This window comes from Podarcis muralis, chromosome 12, assembly GCF_964188315.1.
Source record: "Podarcis muralis chromosome 12, rPodMur119.hap1.1, whole genome shotgun sequence".
NCBI classification, from domain to species: Eukaryota; Metazoa; Chordata; class Lepidosauria; order Squamata; family Lacertidae; genus Podarcis; species Podarcis muralis.
Window position 1 is genome coordinate 51,029,669 of NC_135666.1, and position 22,132 is coordinate 51,051,800.

Here is a 22,132-nt window from a genome sequence, read left to right on the forward strand (position 1 = left end):
TTCTCTCTTAAGCGTAAAATGTAATAGGCAAAAGCTCATTCATGGCGAGGATGAAACACCTAACTTGGATACTTTGTAGTTAATCAAATTTTATAAAGTGAAGTACTTTCCAACACAACATCACACCAAAATGGTTTTTCAAATAAACAAGCTCAAGGTTAAGCAGTGTTGCAGCACAACTAGGCCTAAAAGATCACAATTTCAAATGAGTACTGCTTGCTTCAGTTGTCTGATTGTCATTAAGACCCTTTTTGTCACATGTCAGAATTTCAGTTGCTGGGTGAGGTAATTGGATTTTCCACTGTAGCACCCAGTTTATGAAACAACCTCCCCAGAGTGGTTTGGTGGGTGCCTCATTGATCACTTTTAAGCAGGCACTAACAATCTTATTATTTTCGCAAGCATTTCTGAGAGAAAAAATAAATCATTGGTTTTGCTTTTCCGTTTCACCTCTGTTGATTGCTGTTTTTTTGTTTGATTATAGATAGATCGATAGATAGATAGATAGATATACAGATAGATAGATAGATAGATATACAGTGGTGCCCTGCAAGACGAATGCCTCGCAAGACGAAAAACCCGCTAGACGAAAGGGTTTTCTGTTTTTCGATGTGCTTCGCAAGACGGTTTTCCCTATGGGCTTGCTTCGCAAGACGGAAACGTCTTGCGAGTCTTGCGATTTTTTCTGCTTCCCCCCCTTTTTCTAAGCCGCTAAGCCGCTAATAGCCTTTTAGCCGCTAAGCCGCTAAGCCTTTAATAGCCGCTAAGCCGCTAATAGCCTTTTAGCCGCTAAGCTGCTAAGCCGCTAATAGCCTTTTAGCCGCTAAGCCTTTAATAGCCACTAAACCGCTAATAGCGCTAATCCGCTAAGCCGCTAATAGGGTTGCTTCACAAGACGAAAAAACCGCTAGACGAAGAGACTCGCGAAACGGATTATTTTCGTCTTGCAAGGCACCACTGTAGATAGATATTTAAAGTCACATTGAGTTGGTATTTAGCCTAGCAAGGTGGGTTACACATTTTAATAATAATAATAATTAAATGATTAGCATTAGTATCTTAAAGCCACAGTCGTTCCAACCTGAAAGGCAAACCATGTGCTAGTTTTGCAAACAAGCCAGGAATAAAAACAGAATTTTCATGTTTCATAAACTCTGGAGCAGGAAAGAGGAAACAGATCCATCTGTGCGGACTGCACGATGACAGGAACTTTATGAGTCATCCGTTCCAGAGTTGTTACTTGTCATCAGTCTTGGTAACTAATTAGTGACTAAACTTTAATAGCCAATTGAATGCTATTTGCTTAATCACACCAAATGATTTATCAAAGCTTGAACTTCTACAGATCATAGAGTTTACTCCTGTCATCTAACTGTATGAAGCTGCCACTTCTAAAACCACCACCATTTACCACTTAAAATATCTCTATGTTCTGCAGGAACGGAGATTGGAACAATATACCAATGGGAGTTCTATGTCTTATTTGATTCTTGTGCTTTTGTATATACCTTTGAAGCACTGTACTGCCCAGATCATTGAAAATGAACCAGAAATATATTTGTTTTTATCTATCTATCTATCTATCTATCTATCTATCTATCTATCTATCTATCTTTTAAAAACAAATCTTTGAGTAAGGCTTCTATCCAAAAGAATGAACAAAGAGCACAAATCTGAACACAAATGTTCCCAATCACCTTCTTGAGTTGAAGAATAATGTTGCCATCAAATGGGGACGTCACCCAAAACACTGGCAGTCACTCACCCAGTCATAACATGCTAATAGCAGCTACAAGGAAATGAGGTGGAGACTTAACAATGTAATGCCACCACAGCCACATGGTGACTGCATATACATTGGCTAGGATGTGGATGCTGGCAAATCACAACTTGTACTCATGGCAACCGCTGCTTCTAGGCACAACACAGCGTGTCTCCTGTTCCAGTAGCATATTCACCCGTGTTTGCAAACCGTTCAACCACCAGGGACTACCTACCTTCTTTAGCTCCTCCTGAATGCATTTGCCACTGTCTTCTGAAGATAAGCACGATTTCTGGTTCTCAGATTCTGTTCTTGGCTCTGACACCTGTTCCTCTGAAGAGGTTTCCCTATTGTCACTCATTTTTGCAGCCAGTTCATATAACCTTGACTTCAGCTTTTCTTCCATAGGGTCTGCCTTGGTCTGATGGTCTTCACTGCTTATGTCAGTTTCTGATAAATCATCAGATGCCTTAAATATATTTTTTTTAATAAAAAAAAGAGGGACAAAGAAAAAGCATCTCAAAGAGAAGAAAATCAAAGTTATATATATACAAAAGCTGTTCAAAAAAGCTGTTTATACCACAGGAGATCTATAAGCGTGTCACTCTGATGACAACAACATAAGTACATATAGTGGTACCTTGGTTCTCAAACGCCTTGGTTGCCAAACATTGAAAAGTAAGTGTTCCTGTTTTCGAACGTTTTTCGGAAGCCAAACTTCGGATGCGGCTGTCGGCTATTGTTTCCGGGGCACCTGCGCCAATCAGAAGCTGCGCCTTGGTTTTCGAACATTTTGGAAGTCAAATGGTCTTCCGGAATGGATTAAGTTTGGCGCTTTTGTTTTTGCTATTTATTTTGCGTTTTTGTTTTTGAGGCTTTTTTGGTTCATTTGTTTTTGTGACTGTGTGGAATCCAGTTTAGCTGATTGATTGATTGATTGATTGTGTGACTGCGGAAATGGATAAAAGCTGACTATCATCAGTGCAGGTAAGGGGAAAAAATTGTAATTTTTATCATCTACAATACTGTCTTATTTATTTTATAGTACAGTACATTGATTATTAGGGATGCGGGTGGCGCTGTGGGTAAAACCTCAGCGCCTAGGACTTGCCGATCGCATGGTCGGCGGTTCGAATACCCGCGGCGGGGTGCGCTCCCGTTGTTTGGTCCCAGCGCCTGCCAACCTAGCAGTTCGAAAGCACCCCCGGGTGCAAGTAGATAAATAGGGACCACTTACCAGCGGGAAGGTAAACGGCGTTCCATGTGCTGCGCTGGCTCGCCAGATGCCGCTTAGTCACGCTGGCCACGTGACCCGAAAGTGTCTGCGGACAGCGCTGGCTCATGGCCTATAGAGTGAGATGAGCGCACAACCCTAGAGTCTGGCAAGACTGGCCCGTACGGGCAGGGGTACCTTTACCTTTACCTTTACATTGATTATTGCTTTCATTTTATGGATCAATGGTCTTGTTAGATAGTAAAATTCATGTTAAATGGCTGTTTTAGGGGGTTGTTTTTAAAATCTGGAATGGATCAATCCATTTTGCATTACTTTCTATGGGAAAGCAAGCCTTGGTTTTGGAATGCTTTGGTTTTGGAACAGACTTCTGGAACGGATTAAGTTTGAGAACCAATGTACCACTGTATGGAGAAATAGGTTTTCATTTCTGAACAGCATGTGCTCACTACAAATCCATTCTCTAAAATAAATAAAACAAACCTCAGCTTCATGTTTGATCTTGTACCACAGCTTTTCAGCTTGATGTGATATCTTACATATCAATTTTTTCATGACAGAACAGGAACAGTATTGTTTTATTTGTGTATATGTTGTATACTCCTCTGAGATATGTGTAATGCATTTTGTACAGTGAGTAATCTGTTGGATACATCCAGGGCTTAGGATGGGAAACATTTCCTTATTGTGATATTACACACACACACACACACACACACACACACACACACACACACACAATTTAAAGCAGCTTTCAACAAGTTAACTGTGCAGACAGAGGTAAGACATGGTTTGTTCAGACTGCTAGGGAATCTCTGCTCAAGCACTAAATCAAATTACTCTGAAAAAGGAAAGTATTGTCCTGTGGACTGTAGCTGTGCTAGTGTCAGAAATGCTTTTTATATAGCACCTTTTGACATCAGTGCAAGGAATGTCACCTGTCCGTGTCTGTGCTGTTTTGAATGTTCTGTTCTTTCAGAAAACTCTTTCACACACACACACACACACACACACACACACCAATTTTTGTCTTTGTAAAACTGTGAACTTCTTTCCTCCAGAGATAGAATGGTGCATTTCATAGAATCATAGAATTGTAGAGTTTGAAGGGATATGAACATTAAAAACAATCTATTCTCCTTGACTGCCCAAAGGGAATATTTCTAATTAATTATTTCTTTAAAATTGCATGCTGCTTAATCACAGCCATCTCTAAGCAGTGTATGGGAGACCCAATACAATAAGACTAAAAATGAGTTGAAACTATAAAATCAGAATTAAATTAAAACGCCTGTTGGAATAACAAAATCTTCAGCAAACACTGGAAGTAAGTTCAATAGGGAGAGGGGCTATCTGACCTCAAGTGGAAGGAAACCCCACAAAATTTGGCCCACATGCATGGCTTCAAGTCCTTCTGAGTTGCACTTTCATAGGAAAAATAACAAGTCAGAGTGAAATATACTCAGAGTCGCAAAGTGATTTCATGCTCTTTATTCAGCTCATAGTGGTGAGGAGGAATGAATGAATGTCCCCTCAGAGTATCTGCTTTATATACATTATTTACACAATGGGCTGCACATGATTGGCTAATTCCGGAATTCTACTGTAAGCCAATCAGGTTGTGGATTCACTTCTATCTGGAGCATGATTGGGTGGTTCCTGCCAACCAATCATACTGCTGCATTGTTCTAGGACCAATCAGACTGCTGCATTCTGAATCCTATTGTTCTAGGACCAATCAGACTGCTGCCTTTTGGATCCTATTGTTCTAGGACCAATCAGACTGCTGCAGTTTGGATCCTATTCAACTCAGTACATAACACAGAGAAATAAAAAGTTGTGATCTGAGTAGTGAAGGGCACAAAGGAAAACCCCAAGACAGAATCAAGTCACCCAATAATGGCATCCGTTCATGGTACCTATGACTATTCATGTGATGTTTTTATCTACATATAAAACTTTTCAAAACTACATCATCTAATTTCACTTTCTTTCATTTAAATCTAGTAAGTGAAAAGATAGACTCTTCCCAGCTGGATCAGCTAAAGTTATCGTCACATGAAAAGTTTAATTTTTTCTTAAAAAACTACCTCTTGAAATGTGATCTGAACTTTGACAAAATGTACATTTGATTTACTAAATGGCTCTTGCTTGTTAGACGCTGCAACAACCATCCTGTATGTGATAACAATACGGCAAGAGATGCCAGCAGCTCTCTTAGCCTTGAGCATAACAACATCCTAAGCACAAAGTGGAAAAAGCTCTGAATTGGCTTGCAGTTTAAAATTTGATTTCCCCGCAGTATACTAGCTAAAAGCACCATCTAGTGGAAGCCGGGGAATAAAAAAATTGAGTGTCCTAATTGTAGCAATCTTGCTAATAGGCTAACGTGTAAAATAACTGATGAGGCCATTAGCTCAATATTGTTACTTACTAAGGAAAGGCTTTATTAAAATATGTGTGCCAGCTCCCTCCTCTCTCTCTTTAAACATAACAAGCCTTTTATGAATAATAGTAGAATGGACCGAAACTTTGCGTTGTAGTAAAAAAAATAATGCAGAATGGGTGTAATATTGTGAAGTATTAATAACATCTGTTTTCCATACTATGCTTGCCTGTGGCTGGGTGGCTCATTGGAATATGTTGGCCCTGCTCCACTGTTAGCAGCAGACTATTTTAAATTAGTATACATTTAAATAACTTAAAGCAGCCTTGTTCTTACCCCCAGCCAAACACTCAACGATGGCTCTATGGGTAATGCTCTCCCCTCTGTCTCTTTCAGCCTCAAGGGGCTACAAAGGGCCGAACTAAACGTGCCATTGAATTTAATGGGCAGGTTTTTAAATTCCACATTTCATCAGTGGGAGTGGCTGAAAATTATCAGGATCACTGCAGGTAGGGCCACTAATACCAGATTCAGGGATTTTCCCCAGGACCACAACAGGGGGCAAAAGGGTTGAATCCCCCTCCTGTTAGCTGCTATTCTGATAAGTGTCACCCACAAACACACACAGTTCATGCTGTCTGCCTTAAACAAAACCTGCGTGCTAAGTACAAAGACACAGTGAAAATCGTATCAAGACTGGCATATCAGCTTGGCCATTCACCAAACAAAAAGCAGTGCCATCCCAACCCACCCCCCACATTCCCACTCTCCAAGCCATTAAATTTTACGAGATGCCACATAGTCAGTTACATATGACAACATATGTAACTCCAGCGGGTGCAGAATGCTGCAGCGAGACTCCTTACGAGGTCTTTGCTGCGAGATCACATTCACCCGGTGCTATACCAGCTGCACTGGCTCCCGGTGGAGTACAGGATCAGGTTTAAGGTGCTGGTTTTAACCTTTAAAGCCCTATACGACCTAGGACCCTCGTACCTACGGGACCGCCTCTCCTGGTATGCCCCACAGAGAAACTTACGGTCTTCAAATAAAAACATCTTGAAGGTCCCAGGCCACAGAGAAGTTAGGCTGGCCTCAACTAGAGCCAGGGCTTTTTCGGCTGTGGCTCCGATCTGGTGGAACACTCTGTCACAAGAGACCAGGGCCCTGCGGGACTTGACATCTTTCCACAGGACCTGCAAGACAGAGCTGTTCCACCAGGCCTCTGGCCAGGGCACAGCCTGACTCCCTCCCTCGGCAATCTTCGCGGAGCTCTGGCCCAATGGTTGCCAGTGGCTTGAATTAATTAATTTTATAATGAATGATTTTAGAATGTTGTTTATGCTGTACTTTTGTACTGTTTTATTGTTGTTAGCCGCCCTGAGCCCGGCTTCGGCTGGGGAGGGTGGAATATAAATAAAATTTATTATTATTAACATGGGTCACTTCTTTGTGATCAAGGTTACCAAAACCAGGGGGTGCATCCTGTTTTCAGAGTAGTTTCCACAGCCTATGAGTGCCATTTTGGGAATGAGAATGAAGGCCAGAATCACTGTAAGTATGCAAGCCAAAATGGGCATTGTTACACAGCATGGCTGCAAATACGGTATTCATTTTATGTAGCAAGACTACAAATACTGTACTCATTACTAGGGAAGCCATCCTTGAAGTTTATATATCATATGGTTCCTGTACGGAAAAGTACCAGATTAACTTAGTTTATTTACTGCAATTGTCCTTGGCACAATCCTGACCATGACATAAAATGTGAGCAATGAGGATTAATACCTTGTTCTTGTGTCTCTGAACAACAGAGATAGATTTGATGCTTGCAGGCAATACATTGCATTAATTGAAGCCTAATTACCTGACTTGTGCTCAATTTCTTCATGTGCGATTTTGTGCGGTTTTTGCCTTTGCATAAATCCTCTGATTGAGTCTTGCCTTTTTTCCACCTCCTGGACCTCTTTTCCAAGTCATGATAGGCTTCTTCGCTTTCACTGCTATCTGAATAGTCTAAACTGGTAGCTTGTGGGTTAAAGTTCACATCGAGTTCCTCCTGGAATTGTGCTTTTTCCTCTCTGGGTTTACTGTTACAAGTTCTCCTCTGCATCCAAGAAAGACAGCTAGGCTCCCTAGCCTCCCTTGAAGAACTGACTGAGGATGTTTCAGAATCAGAGTACACTGCCTCCACGTTGGTAAACAGCCCAGATGATGGGGAGGCCACAGGCTGGTACAGTTCATTGCCACACTCCCATTCAGCATTGCACTGAGAGCCAGCGTAATTTGACAGCTGCTTGGGTCTCTGTCGCAGCTTGTTCAAAGCCACGTTCCAGTCATAGTCGTCTTCGCTATCAGAGCCCATCTCATCATAAGCAGATACAACGCTGGATTCACTCTCCAAGGCTTTGAACACTTGGCTCTTTGGTTTGGCGAGCATTCGTGGGCGAGGCAAGTTGACGTTTTGCAGGGCCACCCAGTTTCCATCTGTGCTTTCCAAGACAGGGGGGAAAGCTAAGGAAACACAAGAGGAAGATACAATTCCATCATTATTGTGTTGCATTACCCTAAAACGTTCTACCATACCTGGGTCTGCTGTGTCAGCACAAGAAAAGATTTGCACAGTATTTCATGTCACAGATCTTGGGTGGGAATAACAGACACTTGCAAGAGGCTTGCAGCCAAGGTCTAATGATAAGGTAATGAGGAGTGGACCAATCAGGATTTGACCCAATGCATCTGAATTTGTTAGAAATTTATTAGAGCAGGCACCCCCAAACACGGCCCTCCAGATGTTTTGGGACACGGCCCTCCAGATGTTTTGGGACTACAACTCCCATCACCCTTAGCTAACAGGACCAGTGGTCAGGGCTGATGGAAATTGTAGTCTCAAAACATCTGGAGGGCCGAGTTTGGGGGTGCCTGGTTTAGAGGGCAAGGGACAAAAGCAGATCAAATCCCATCTATCAATATAGTTAGTGGCATATTTAAGTTTTAAGTTATATTAGTGCTGACAGCAAACATATTTCAGTGCATATAAGCACTGCACATGTGCTGGGATCTGTGATTTAAAAAAGGCTTCCCGGAATGTGTGCTTGAAGTATCACAAATGTGTTTGATTGGCACTCACGCTTCTTCTTGCCCAGCTGTTCCTGCTGACAGTGCTGACTCTATGCAAGGTGCCAATTCATAAAAGGATGCACCACTGATTTGCATTATGTGTGCAAAAAATTAATTTCAGGCATGGAGGACCATTGCTAGATCATTGTACAATAAGCAGCACGCTGAATATACATACACTTTCTAGCACACTGTAAGAAAATCTGTTGTATAATGTCACCTTATAAGAACCAACCATCTGGGCTGCAGTTTCACATTGCCATAAATGACTTTCAAAGTGGACAGATTAGATGGCCTTGAAAATACTAAAGCTAGAAGCTTTATCTGTCCAAGCCTTAAATAGCCTTATTATGTGCATATTCAGCTAAATGTAGCGATTTTATGTTTTGTTAGGTGAAAGCATGGGTCCCCAGTAGTTTAATGACCATAAATAAGTTCTGGAAACTTTAGATAATTTCACTTGCAGCATTATCTGTTCAGCACAGCATATATTATTAATAGATAAAATCTACAATATAGTAGCGACAATGATTGTGGGACGGCTGGAGCAAAACACGGCTAAAATCAGGGAAAGCACAAAATGTGAATAAGCATTACTGTCAGGTTCTTATTTAAATTACCACAGCCTATTTATGCTTGCAAATTGCTGCTTATGTCAAAGACACCGTGAAACGCCTTGGGAGATAATTCCTTCATGCTAAAGAGGTCAAGGTCTTTCCCAAGACTGAATCTTTTGAAGTATTCAGTGCTTGACTAGTGAAGTTCACATAAGCATCATCTGCCAGTGCTTATTCAAGCCACCTCACACAAAATGTGTGCACGAATTACCTTCTTGGGTTTCTGGAAGAGCTGCCTGGTGGTTTCTGCCACCAGTGCATTAGGTAGCCATTTAAGAAAAACTATCATTAGCTACAGCTGTCCTGATTCAACCAGGGTCACGCATGCTTGGAAACTGCCTTTCATGGATTTATCCTTAGCTGGATAAGGAGCAAAGTGTGTAAAACAAAAGGCAGGCGCCTATAATATTAGCATTTAAAACTGATCTCTTCACTCAGTCTTTTTCTGAGGGGTGATCCATCTATGTTTATGTATAAAGCTGATCCACTGATTTGTGATACAAATTTTGTACTTAGAAATGTAATTTTACTGTTGATTTTTATTTTTGTTATGTTATTCACCACCATATTTTTTATTTTTATTTTCTTAATCTTGATGGATTTTAGGGTTTTGTTTTTGTTTTGTTTTTTGCAATTATAAATAAATAATTGTTGTGATTACACACCCACACACAATCCAGATGTCAGGGACTAATAATGAGCACTGGTAAGCAGTTTAGCTTTAACCCATGTAAGACATAGCTTTTATAACAATTTAACATAATTATATGTTTTGAGGAAGTCTCCTTTCCATTTGACATTAGAATCATATGTTTGTGTCTATGGCAAGAGGTCAGATACCTCTTCTTATGTAGGCTACAGGTTCTGATTGTCCAAAATTGGTTCATATAACATGGTAGGCCAAGCTATGCCTTGGTAAGGCTGTGTAAATGTGCAGGTTCCCAGAGAAAAGCTCACGGCCATCTTTTTAGTGTTTTACATCTTTTACAGCTCTTTTTACTGTTACACCAAGCTACGGTTTTGCCTTCGCACGTGGTTGCATGTTTGCACAGTCTTTGCTATGCCAAAGTCTGGCTTCCTGTGTCATGTGAAATAGGCCAGTGAGTCAGAATCTTTAGCCAAATTACTATATTTTTTCTTCCTAATCAAAGATAGGTGGTTATTATGAGCAGAAGTTTCAAGTCAATTTGTGGGTGGCTGTTCCTTTATTGTACCCCTTTAAGAAGTTCTTCTTCTTCTTGGTTTCAGCCTAAAACCTTAGGGAGAAGTAGCTACTTTCACACAGAATACAGAAATGTTATGCAGGCATCACAGTCCTTTACTTGGTTCGTTTAGTTGGTCCGCGCTCTTCCAGCTGGGCAATGCAGAAAGCCTGTCCTCTTTCTGCTTTCCGCTCGGGCCTTTGGGTTGTCTCCAGAGAGATTCGGGCACAGAAGATGCACGGTCCCTGTCTCTGCGTGATGCGTCTTCGTTGGTCAGAGAGAATGCAGACTGAGACCGCTGTTAGGGGGAAATATGGAGAACAATATATTTAGCAGAAGCCAGCTATGGAGATGTTAAATGTTAGTTACTTGCAAGGGCAGCACTGAGGTAAGTGCAAATCACTGAAGGGAAAGAGAACAGAATTTTGTTACTTCCGTATCAAGAGGTAAACTCTTTAATCCTTCCATTGTTAATTCCTTTTCAGAAATGCATGCGAGTTAATTACTAAGGTCATGTCATTATATATGGAATAGTAATTCACAGAAAACAAACCAACAAGATAACTAAACTTATTTCAGGACTGTACTGCTTTATGCTTTCCCAAACAGATAGAAGACATCCCTCCCCTTGTCATGGCCTCTGTGTTGCTGCTTTCTATTTCAGTATTTTCTAATGAAGTAGTTGTTCATTCTGATCCTAATCAGCATACACAGCCTCCTCCTTTCATCCCCATAAGGTGAATAAAATAGGGACTTCCTATTCCATAACAACAACAACATAATTACTTACACCCCATCCATCTGACTAGGTTGCCCCAGCCACTCTGGAAATCTTCCAACATATATTAAAACATAATAAAACATTAAGTATTAAAAAAAATAATCTGTATATGGGGCTGCCTTCAGATGTCTTCGAAAAGTTGTAGAGTTACTTATCTCCATGGCTTGGGGGAGGGGGTCATATAACTCCATACCCTCCAACATTTTCCCGATGAAAATAGGGACGTCCTAAGGAAAATAGGGACGCGGGTGGCGCTGTGGGTAAAAGCCTCAGCGCCTAGGGCTTGCCGATCGAAAGGTCGGCAGTTCGAATCCCCGCGGTGGGGTGCGCTCCCGTTGTTCGGTCCCAGCGCCTGCCAACCTAGCAGTTCGAAAGCACCCCCGGGAGCAAGTAGATAAATAGGGACCGCTTACAAGCGGGAATGTAAACGGTGTTTCCGTGTGCGGCTCTGGCTCGCCAGAGCAGCGATGTCATGCTGGCCACGTGACCCGGAAGTGTCTCCGGACAGCGCTGGCCCCCGGCCTCTAGAGTGAGATGGGCGCACAACCCTAGAGTCTGTCAAGACTGGCCCGTACGGGCAGGGGTACCTTTACCTTTACTAAGGAAAAGTGGGACATTCTGGGATCAAATCAGAAACCGGGATGGGTTCTGTAAATGTGAAACTGTCCCTAGGGACAATTGGAGGGTCTGGATTTCAGCACAAGAGCACTCTCCCCCCCTGTGGTAGGTAAAAGTTCTTAAAGAAAGAAGGAAGCTATACAAAACTGAAAGGAAAGCAATTATATTTGCCATGCTCAAAATGATTATGTCAGCATTTGAATGCAAAGAAATTGTCAGAAGCAGCTGAATATTATTTTCCTGCCAAATCAACCCACATCGCTCCCCATCCCCACCCCGCCACAATCTCGCCACAATTCCATTTACTCCATGTTCCTGGAGAGATTTAGACGAGATGGTGCTGATTGCATCCTCAAAAAGCCCTTGTAAGGCTATTTCTCATTGCTGATGTCAGTTTTGCTTGGGGGTTTAGGCTAGATAATCAGATTGTGTTTTATTCTGATAACCCACAGGGTAATTGAAATTGTTAAAAGTCAGAGTCACTGGTGCAAGCACTAGTAAGTGAGAAAGCAGCAGACATAAAGGAAAGCAATCAATCATGTTCAATATACTGTAGGAGGAAAATAGAAGGAGGGGAAAGGGCTGAATTTGCTAGAGAGGCATTACAGCTTGAGGCATTCAGACCTCTTAAAAGGTAGGCATTTAGCTACAACATTTGACTTCTGAGAGTGCTCTTTTGCTGTCAGTGCAGGGGGTTCATTTTGGGGGCTTTCATTTTGACCAGAAGACTATCTGAAGCTCTCATTCAATGGGTGGTTTGCTCATTGAGGAACCTACGCAAATTTTATCTTGGGGGTGGGGGAATGCTGTTGCCAATCCCACCTGCCATTGAACCAAGTGGGTTTGACCATACACCATTTTGGCTTTAAGCATGATTCCTGAAACTTAACCCCTGTGTATGTTGCAGGCTTACTGTATCAGACAGCTTACAGGGCAGGAAGAGGGGTTTAATGGACTGGAGTGGCTAGAACTCTGAAGAGGGGACACCCCTCCACTGCAACATTTTGTGGTAGGTCAAACTTAACCCTTAAGTATGCCTGAAATTTTATGTGTGCACAGCTGGGAGTAAGTTTCATTGAACTTAGTGACAATTACTTCTGAGTAACCACGCACAGGATCACAGGATACGTTCATGAAAAAAGGTGGGGAAAGTGATAAAGCTACATTTTGGTGGTAGTGGCAATGGTGGGCTCTGGTAAGTCAACAAAAACAACCAGTAATAAATATAATATCTAAACCCAAGCACTGTAATAAAGTTAATCAATTTCGATAGCATACAGTTACATTTGACATTGAAGCAAGTTAGTTCTAGCTGAGCTACTGAATAACATTTCTCCTTAACAATGCCTCTGCCTCTGTAAAAGAACAGAGACACTGTTTAATTAAAATTGAACACTTTGGAAAGAAGCATAGGGTAATATTGGGAGAGACTGATTCTCCAATGACACCACACACCCACACACACACACCGTGGCTATGGCCCCTGCAGAGATACCTGATTGCTTGGGGCAGTTACAAGACATCTGCAGAAATGCAGTTGGTGAATAGTGACAGTAGGTGAACTTGAGAGAAACGGAGGTTAACGATTGTTGGAGGGTAACCAAGATACATTTCTATTAGTTCTGACACACTAGATAGCCAGAGGCCACACAATCATAAGCAAATTGCCTCCAGGTGACCTAATGTAAAGCGCGGGCCAATTGAAGCTGCTCTTGAGCAATTAAATGCTGCATTTGGGAAATGCCAGTTAACATTATCTCCACCGCACCTCATTCTGCAGCGCTCCAGAGAAGGCTGCAACTTGAGCCAGCTAAACCCGCCAGGGATTTTCAGGGCAAGTAGCCTTAAAGGTGCATTTCTCTGTGCCCTCACAGAATACATAACCCACAGGCAACTTTTAAGCTTGAAAACGTAAGGTATTAGGGTGGCTGGCGCTGAAAAGCTAATGTTAAAATTAGGCCTCCGTCAGCTGGCAGCAGGGGAAAACAATTAAGCATTTATTTTAAGGTTCCAGTGTGCCTGCTTCACTTCAAAAACATTTTTGACCAGTTTTGAGTATATATCATGGATTTTATCCAATGGTGTCCCTCTGCTGGCCAAAGACTCTTTGATCTAGTGGAGACTCCCATAGGCGGAATGGGGAGGGAGACTATTTTTGCCAATTCAGCCCCTCCCCACAAGCTTTCGGCACGATCTGCCATGTTATTCCTCAACCTTGCCCGTTGTTTGAAAATTCTTTCAAGCAAGTAAAAGTCTACATAGTGCAATAAAGATCTAGCAAAAACAGATTATCTGAAGACCACAGAATCTTTATAGTTTATATAACAAACTGTAAGATGCAGTTTGTTTGTCTGTTTCAGCCAATAAAGAGAACTACTGCTATATCTGCAGTACTGCTATTCATGGCAGAATTACAATTTAAGATATTTTTTTAAAAGTCAGGAAGTAGATTACTTATATATCTGCAGGAAATATTTTCTAAATTTGTAAGAAAACTAAAGTATTATCTACCCACAAACTACTCTGCAAACAATTTCCTCTCAATTCATTTATTTCAGTGTTCATTGCAGTGAAAAGCTACCTCAGCAGGTGGCAGCAGAAGCAAATAAATTACTCTCCCCACCACCCAGCCATGCAAGTTTATTTATAATCTATGCCAGCCGTGTCACAGTGGACCTGCCCAAGACGAAAAAGAAAAAGAAAGTAAAAATAGTTTGAGTATTGCTAGACGGAAATAAGGTGAAACAAGTAGACAAACATTATTAGGCAACCATTTTTGCATTTGACTACTGCTAGGAATGGAATGGGTGGAACTGTGGGTTAAACCACAGAGCCTAGGGATTGCCAATCGGAAGGTCAGCAGTTTGAATCCCTGCGACCGGGTGAGCTCCCGTTGCTCAGTCCCTGCTCCTGCCAACCTAGCAGTTTGAAAGCACATCAAAGTGCAAGTAGATAGATAGGTACTGATCCGGCGGGAAGGTACGTAAACGACATTTCCGTGTGCTGCTCTGGTTCGCCAAAAGCGGCTTAGTCATGCTAGCCACATGACCTGGAAGCTGTACACCGGCTCCCTCGGCCAACAAAGTGAGATGAGCGCCGCAACCCCAGAGTTGGCCACGACTGGACCTAATGGTCAGGGGTCCCTTTACCTTTACCTTTTAGGAATGGAATATCTATTCTGGTTTTGCTCTCATTCTCATTTCTCCAATCTTGCATTCAGTCCTCCTGAAAATTAATCAGTACATTAGTACATAGAATGATAGCCTTGGAAGGGAACCTGAGCGTCATTCAGCCCAATCTCCTGCAATGTAGGACTCTTTTGCCCAACATGAGGCTCAAACCCACAACCCTGAGACTAAGAGTCTCGTGCTCTAGTGACTGAGAAGTGGCTGGAACTTTGTCCTGGGCCATGACACATCTCCCTTAGAGAATCACCAATAGCATCACTGCCCCCTAAGGAGACCTGAGGGCTTCAGACAGAGAAGGACTACCCTAGGTCCAAATGACTGCAAAAATTATGGGTACTGAAAATGAAAGTTGAAGGATTCTTCCAGGCACTTGTAACATATTTTAATATGAATTATTGTACCTAAAAGCTGGCAGGGGCTGATGGCAGCTGCAGTCTAACAACATCTTTAATAATAATGATAATAAATATTGAGGATATCACTTTAGCTAACTCTGCAATAAATGTTTCTCATCGCAGTACTTCAATTTGACTTCCAACTAGGCAATCAGGCAATATATTTTTAGCTCATTAAACAGGTACAAGATACTCCAAATGCATATAATTACTGCAAGAAACAAAGTGGCACATGCATAACATGATGCTATTAGAGCGAAATTCGTTATGCACATCTAATGTATTATCATCAATACTTTCCTTTTGGTAAAATTTAGCACTATGTTTCCTGTTTTACTGTTAAATATGAGCAATTCCTCTTAAATGCAAGAACGTAGAACCCTCCTAGCCTTGAGTAAACACTTTGGCACAGACTGTTAGTTCAACTTAGCTTCCACTGAAATACATTGGACTTCAAATATTTGATTGTGATGAGACTTAAACTCAACTTAGTCTGGATCCAGCCCCATGTAAGCATCACTGAGCAATGAGGAAAGCAGGAGAGACTAGGTAAAAAGGTAAAGGTAAAGGACCCCTGGATGGTTAAGTCCAGTCAAAGGCTCATCTTGCTTTCAGGCCGAGGGAGCCGGCATTTCTCCACAGACAGCTTTCTGGGTCATGTGGCCAGCATGACTAAACCACTACTGCCACATGGAGAATTGTGATGAGTGCCAGAGTGCACGGAAATGCAGGTTACCTTCCCGCTGCAGTGGTACCTATTTATCTACTTGCACTGGCGTGCTTTCAAACTGCTAGGTTGGCAGGAGCTGGGACAGAGCAACGGGAGCTCACTCCGTTGTGGGGACTCGAACCGCCGACCTTCCGATTGGCAAGCCCAAGAGGCTCAGTGGTTTAGGAGAGACTAGCACCGCCCCCAGACACATTAATTTCCCTGTTAATAAAAGCATGAGTTGGGGCAATGATGAAATGCACACTGCATGGATGAGGCTGATGATACATTCCATTTCTTCATGATCTATGTCTTTACAGCCAAAATGATATTGATTTCAAGTATTTCAAAATACATTCTATTCTGACACAGAAAATGTTATAGAAGAAGACTCCACTGAAGAGAAGAGATCTGAAGAACAATTTCCCAGGCAGCAGTTTAGCACTCCTTTCTAGAGAATACTCTTTTTTAAAAAAACTTTTTCTATATCTATAAACTCTGTGGCAGTAATGTTTAGCATTAGTGTAAATAGATCAGTTAAAAATTAATAGCCTGGAATGCTGAACTAAAATATTGCATTTTTATCACAGGTTTCCTCCAAGGAGCTCAACGTGGCACAAACATTTTATTTTCATACATTTTAATAGCAACGTATTTGCCCCATTTTATCCACTTTTAATCTCATCGGTTAAAATTCTAATTCCATGGAAACCAAGCAAGGCTGAAACTAACCATGCTTTTAAAATGTGCATATATAACTGAAATATTACTTTCTATTTACAAATATTCACATCTGAATGCACAGCATGCACATTGTGAATTCAGGCTTTGCTGTGAATATTTGTTTCTGTTCCATAGTCAATGGCACTAAAATAGCCATTAATGTAAATGAACCTATTACTCAACAGAATTTTCCATGCTAAATAAGTGTGCGATGTCAGGGTTAGAAGCACTGGAGCCTATGTGTCAAGTCACAGCTAATGAATATAGCTTGAACATCAAATGCTAATGAAGTTCTGGTAATGAACTCAGCATGTACTTATTTGTAAGCTAAAAATTATTCATGAAAAAAAATCTAATGGTATGTTTCCAATTGAAAATAAATGTGTGGAACAAATACATTGTTTATGGACAAGCTTCTGCTTGAGGTCTGGTCTCTGCTTTTAAACGCAGGTGGACAGGTGTTCTTCTGCATAATATTATCTCATGCATATGGTATTACAACTCAAATCTGAAAATGCTTATTTGCTTAATTTTAAATCCAGCCCCCCCAATAAACCCACGTACTATAATGTATCTGAGCACCCTGCAATTAAAGTAAGCTGATGTTTAAGCCTACTTCTCTGTTGACATTAATCAGCTTACAACCAAGTAGTTCGGCTGAACTCATTTGTGGATTGTGATGCAAGGGCAGAATTAAACGCAGGCTTATGGGGGAGTTTTCCATTTCTGAACAGCACATTTGACGCTTTAATTGGCAGAGCGTTTTGAAGAGGACCGACTTCTCAGTGCGAATAGTGTGTACCTATGTGCATAACCTCTCTCAACAGAAGACTGCTAAGTGCTTCTTAATGATGATTAGTTATGCTTTGCAAAACACCGAGGAATTGTGTTATTGAAATTATTTTGCAGTGGTAAATGGGGCAATTAAAAATTTGGAATAATGACTGAACTGGTGAATCCAGAAGAATTGGATGCTCCACGGTTGGCAAGACAGATGTTAAGATCACTTGATCTCAGTCATAAAAGTATACCAGATTCACAGAAAGAAGTTGTCACCAGGTGTTCACTGGAGTACCACCTTTATAAGCAAGCCAAAACTTGACCTATTGCTCCAGTGAAACTACCGTATTTTTCGCTCTACAAGACGCACCAGACCACAAGACGCACCTAGTTTTTGGAGGAGGAAAACAAGAAAAAAAATATTCTGAATCTCAGAAGCCAGAACAGCAAGAGGGATCGCTGCGCAGTGAAAGCAGCGATCCTTCTTGCTGTTCTGGCTTCTGGGATAGCTGCGCAGCCTGCATTCGCTCCATAAGACGCACACACATTTCCCCTTACTTTTTAGGAGGGAAAAAGTGAGTCTTATAGAGCAAAAAATACGGTAGATATCACACACCAGCTCGGCACATCCTTCAAATCAGCACTTCCCTTGTTAACAATACGAGGTTTGCTTTTGTTTCCTCGCTTGCTGTCCTCGGCTGTGCTTTTAAAAGTCCTTCACTTTCCAGTCTTGCTCCTTCCTGATGTGTTGCACTCAGAACAGCACCCATCACAGCTAATCAGAGCATATTCCCTGCTTCTTTGACAGAAAAAGCCTATAGGCTTCCTTTTTTAAAAATAAAAAATGCTTTTATGTGAACAACCGCACAAATGCACCAAACTAAAAATACCTTGCTAAATACTTCAGTACAGCAGGCTCCAGTTATCACAGATTTTTAATTAAGCCTTAAAAGTTTTAAGATCTCTGACAACGAGTGGAGATAACATGCTGTTTCACGGAAATAAATAAATACACACTGAAGCTTGAGTAGGAGAAACTGACAACATGCCTTGTTTCTTCTTTTGGCCTATGAAGATCAAGGCTTTCCCTGCAGATCATTGATTTTTCTCTGCCATGTTCCTGCCATTTCACAACCTTCTGGCTTTCCATTAGCTGGAGCGTCTAAGGCAGTGTTTCTCAAACTTGGGTCTCCAGCTATTTTTTGGACTACAACTCCCATCATCCCTAGCTAACAGGCCCAGTGGTCAGGGGTGATGGGAACTGTAGTCCAAAACTGGAGACCCGAGTTTGGGAAACCCTGGTTTAAGGGCTCATCCAGACTTCCTTTTGTGCCACACTCCTAGACACAGATGCATACTTTCCCCCACCCCACACAACACTTTCCCTGTGAAAACCTGTTCTATACTGCTGAATCGGAGCAAACAGCAATCCACAGGAAATCCAAATTGCCGTTTGTTCCGATTCAGAGTTAAAGAGCGAGTTTTCCTGAGGAAAGCAATGGAGCAAAAACAGGAAAGGGGGGGGGCGGGGGCTCAAGGTGGTGTACATCATTCTCTCATTCTTCATTTAATCCCTACAACAGCCATGTAAGGTAGGTTATGCTGAAAGGCACCGATAGGCGCAAGGTCACCCAGTGAACTTCATGACTGATTGGGGATTTAAACCCTGATTTCTCAGGTCCTAGTCTGACATTTTACCACTATATTACACTGGCTCTTTTTATTTCTCTCCTTATGGAACTGTGCAGCTGGCAGGGACTATGGCGGTCATCTAGTCCAACCCCCTGCAATGCAGGGATCGTTTTGCCCAATGTGGGGCTCGAACCCTCAACCCTGAGATCCAGATGTCCAACCAACTGAGCTATCCCACATAACATTTATACCATGGGCTACTTAACAGGAGGGTTCTAGACAGGAGGAATAAATGGTCTCCATTGAACGTGCAAATCCACATGCATGGAACAAAGTTCTGTAGAACTATGTGGAAGTAAGTCCCATTTACATGAGAAAAAGCAAATGCTTAGGATCTTTTGCTTGAAATCACAAGTGGGGAGACTTTTGTCATACCCCTATGCTGTTTGTGGGCTTCCTGCGAGCACTTGCTTAGACACTGTGAGAACAAGATACTGGACTAGATGGACTTTGGGCCAGCAGAGCACTTTTCATGTTCCTATGCTAGTTTTATAAAAAGTGAAAAGAAAGAACATCCACACCCCTAACATTTATTCTTAAGATAAGCCTTCAGTGCCCTCTGAGCCACCCTGTCCACGCAAAGGGTGCCCCCCCGTTTTAAGCGGGGAGCGGTCATTTTACCAAAATTCTTCCATCAGTCTCCCCGTTCTGCGGAAAGATTCCTTTTCACCCCTCCCTGCCATGAATGGCTGAAAGAGGCAGAAGTTATCAGAACAGCTGTACCTTGGTCCTGCTATGTTCAACGGAGTCTATACAATTATCTGCCAGTGATAATAATAACGTTACTGAAATGTCCACATAGCGCACCATGTTCTGTGGCATTGCTGTGGTATAACCAGTTTATAAGACAAACTTGTGCTCTGCTGAAGAAAGGGACCCCTCAATCTCAGTCTGGAGAAGGAAACATGGGTTATACATTTTGTCATTTATAAATAAACATGAGGAACCGTGAAAGTATTCAGTCATTATTATTATTATTATTATTGTCAACGTAAAATACACCACAAAAGACTTTCTTTTATTATGCTTTTCCCTTGCCAATCCTGCATCACATCACACTTTACTGCTGTTTGTCAGATTTTCTGCAACAGTCTAGCAGGCTATAAAGGCTTTATGCTGAGAAAAGAACCCAGGGGATGTGGGAACAGTCTTAAATATAACATGATATATAAGTGGCTGTTAAATTTACCTGGGGAAAGACAGCTAAGAAGCAATTTTAAAAGCCAGCATTTTAAATTGAATGTTGAACTGACACCTTAAGTTCTGAGAAAAGGGACTGCAACAACACATCAGCTCGCAAAGTGGAAGTGCTTTACACTAAGCCTCACTGTTCTCAAAGCCAAATTGGGGCTTGATGCCAGTAAAAATCTATATCCTCAGCTACGAACACAAAGGCTTCCAATGCTGCCCGACTTGCCTTGCCATTAAGTACTCCTGTCCAATTCTGTTGTTTCCAGTGGTTTGACTCTTGGTTTATGAGCAAAATCGGGACCCAGTTCACTACCCTTTGTATGAAACAAACAGCTCTTAAGTTCTGATGCCAGCTTCCTATAGTTATATTACTTGACATCCCAGCATCCATGTACCTTCCTTGTTCCTATGTATCAGCTTTCAAGCAGCTGAGGAAAGTGTGATGGGTCAGATCTGGTAGCTCACCCATAATGTGTACGATCCCCTGCGACTCCCCGGGAAAGTCAGCATGCTCTGATCTGAGACAGTAGCAGATGTGAGGCCGCTGCTGCTCCTGGACTGCGGCCATTCGAAACCAGCTTCCACCTGCTCACGTTTGGTTTTCTGCTTCCTTATGATCTGCAGCACATCGAAAAGGAAACAAGGAAGGGTTCAGTGCAGAGCAGTGCCAGGGGAGCCATACCAAACTGACTTGGGACTGAGTCATCAAGATGTGAGACAGAAGCCTTAACATGGCTTCTTCTTTTCCTCTAGTTCCCGAAAGGTTGATGTTTGGGCAGGTTGTGTGCAGTTATCTGAATTCACTGTACTTATAAAAAGCCCAAGAGTGAATTATAACAACAAGGTGTGTGTACACACAGGCACACACACAAGTACTTCTATTTGCATTGAACAATTTTATCCTTCTAGAAATTAACCTCACGGATTAATTTCATAGAGAATTAGCAAAACTTAGGAAGTGGGCTAAGACATTAGGTGCTGATTATGTGCAATGTCTGTGCAGTCTTAGGGCTTTTCCACACTTGTCCCATGCCTAGAAAGTATGGGTTCCGTTTGCCCAACCGCTTTCCCCAGGAAAACCTGCTCTTTACTGCTGAATTGGAGCAAACATCAATCCATGGGAAACCCAATTGACGTTTGCTCCAATTCAGCGGGAAAGAGAGGGTTTTCCCTGGGGGAAAGCAGAGGGACAAGCAGAAGTGTGGACAAGCCCTTAGCCACTAAAGCAGATTTAGTAGAGGCATTTTAAAGAAGTATTAAAGGTACTGAAGTCATGTGAATGATATAAATAAGAGAGGGCTATTAGCACAGCATGTTCAGTGCTTTTCTCTGGCCCTAACTTAGCAGACCTAAGCACTTCAGTTTAATAGAGCTCATGGTGCTCTATGGCATATTACAGTTTACCTGGGGAAAGAGAATGAAGAAGCAGTTTAAGAAACTGGTATTTCCCCCATGCTTTCTCTTGTTAAGAGAAGACTTGTTTTCACATGCAACGAAGAGGCATATACCTCTGCTGAGTGATACATTTCTCACTGGGTTTCATTTATACTGCCTTACTAAATCCAAGTGCATGTTGATGTACACAGCTATAAGCCCTTACTGCAATGCAGCACTGATTTCATATATAGAACCAAACAGCCCATGAAGAGGTTAGGGAAACACAGGAAAATACACTCTGAACTAATAATACGTTCTAGTGAACGGAGGGATCCTGCAGTACGAAAATAAACTGGT

General features: G+C 41.9%; 1 protein-coding gene across 3 annotated transcripts in view; it reads right to left on the bottom strand.

The window, feature by feature from the left end:
* MYRIP (myosin VIIA and Rab interacting protein) overlaps window positions 1–22,132 on the bottom strand; it is a 153,421-nt gene that overhangs the window by 17,822 nt on the left and 113,467 nt on the right. For all 3 annotated transcript variants that reach the window (XM_028750615.2, XM_077916426.1, XM_077916427.1), the window contains exons 8-11: window positions 20,864–21,016; window positions 10,442–10,619; window positions 7,250–7,896; window positions 1,998–2,231 (exon numbers count right to left, since the gene is read on the bottom strand). In XM_028750615.2, the coding sequence (XP_028606448.2) occupies window positions 1,998–2,231; window positions 7,250–7,896; window positions 10,442–10,619; window positions 20,864–21,016 (1,212 nt within the window). The remainder of the gene's footprint in view (window positions 1–1,997; window positions 2,232–7,249; window positions 7,897–10,441; window positions 10,620–20,863; window positions 21,017–22,132) is intronic.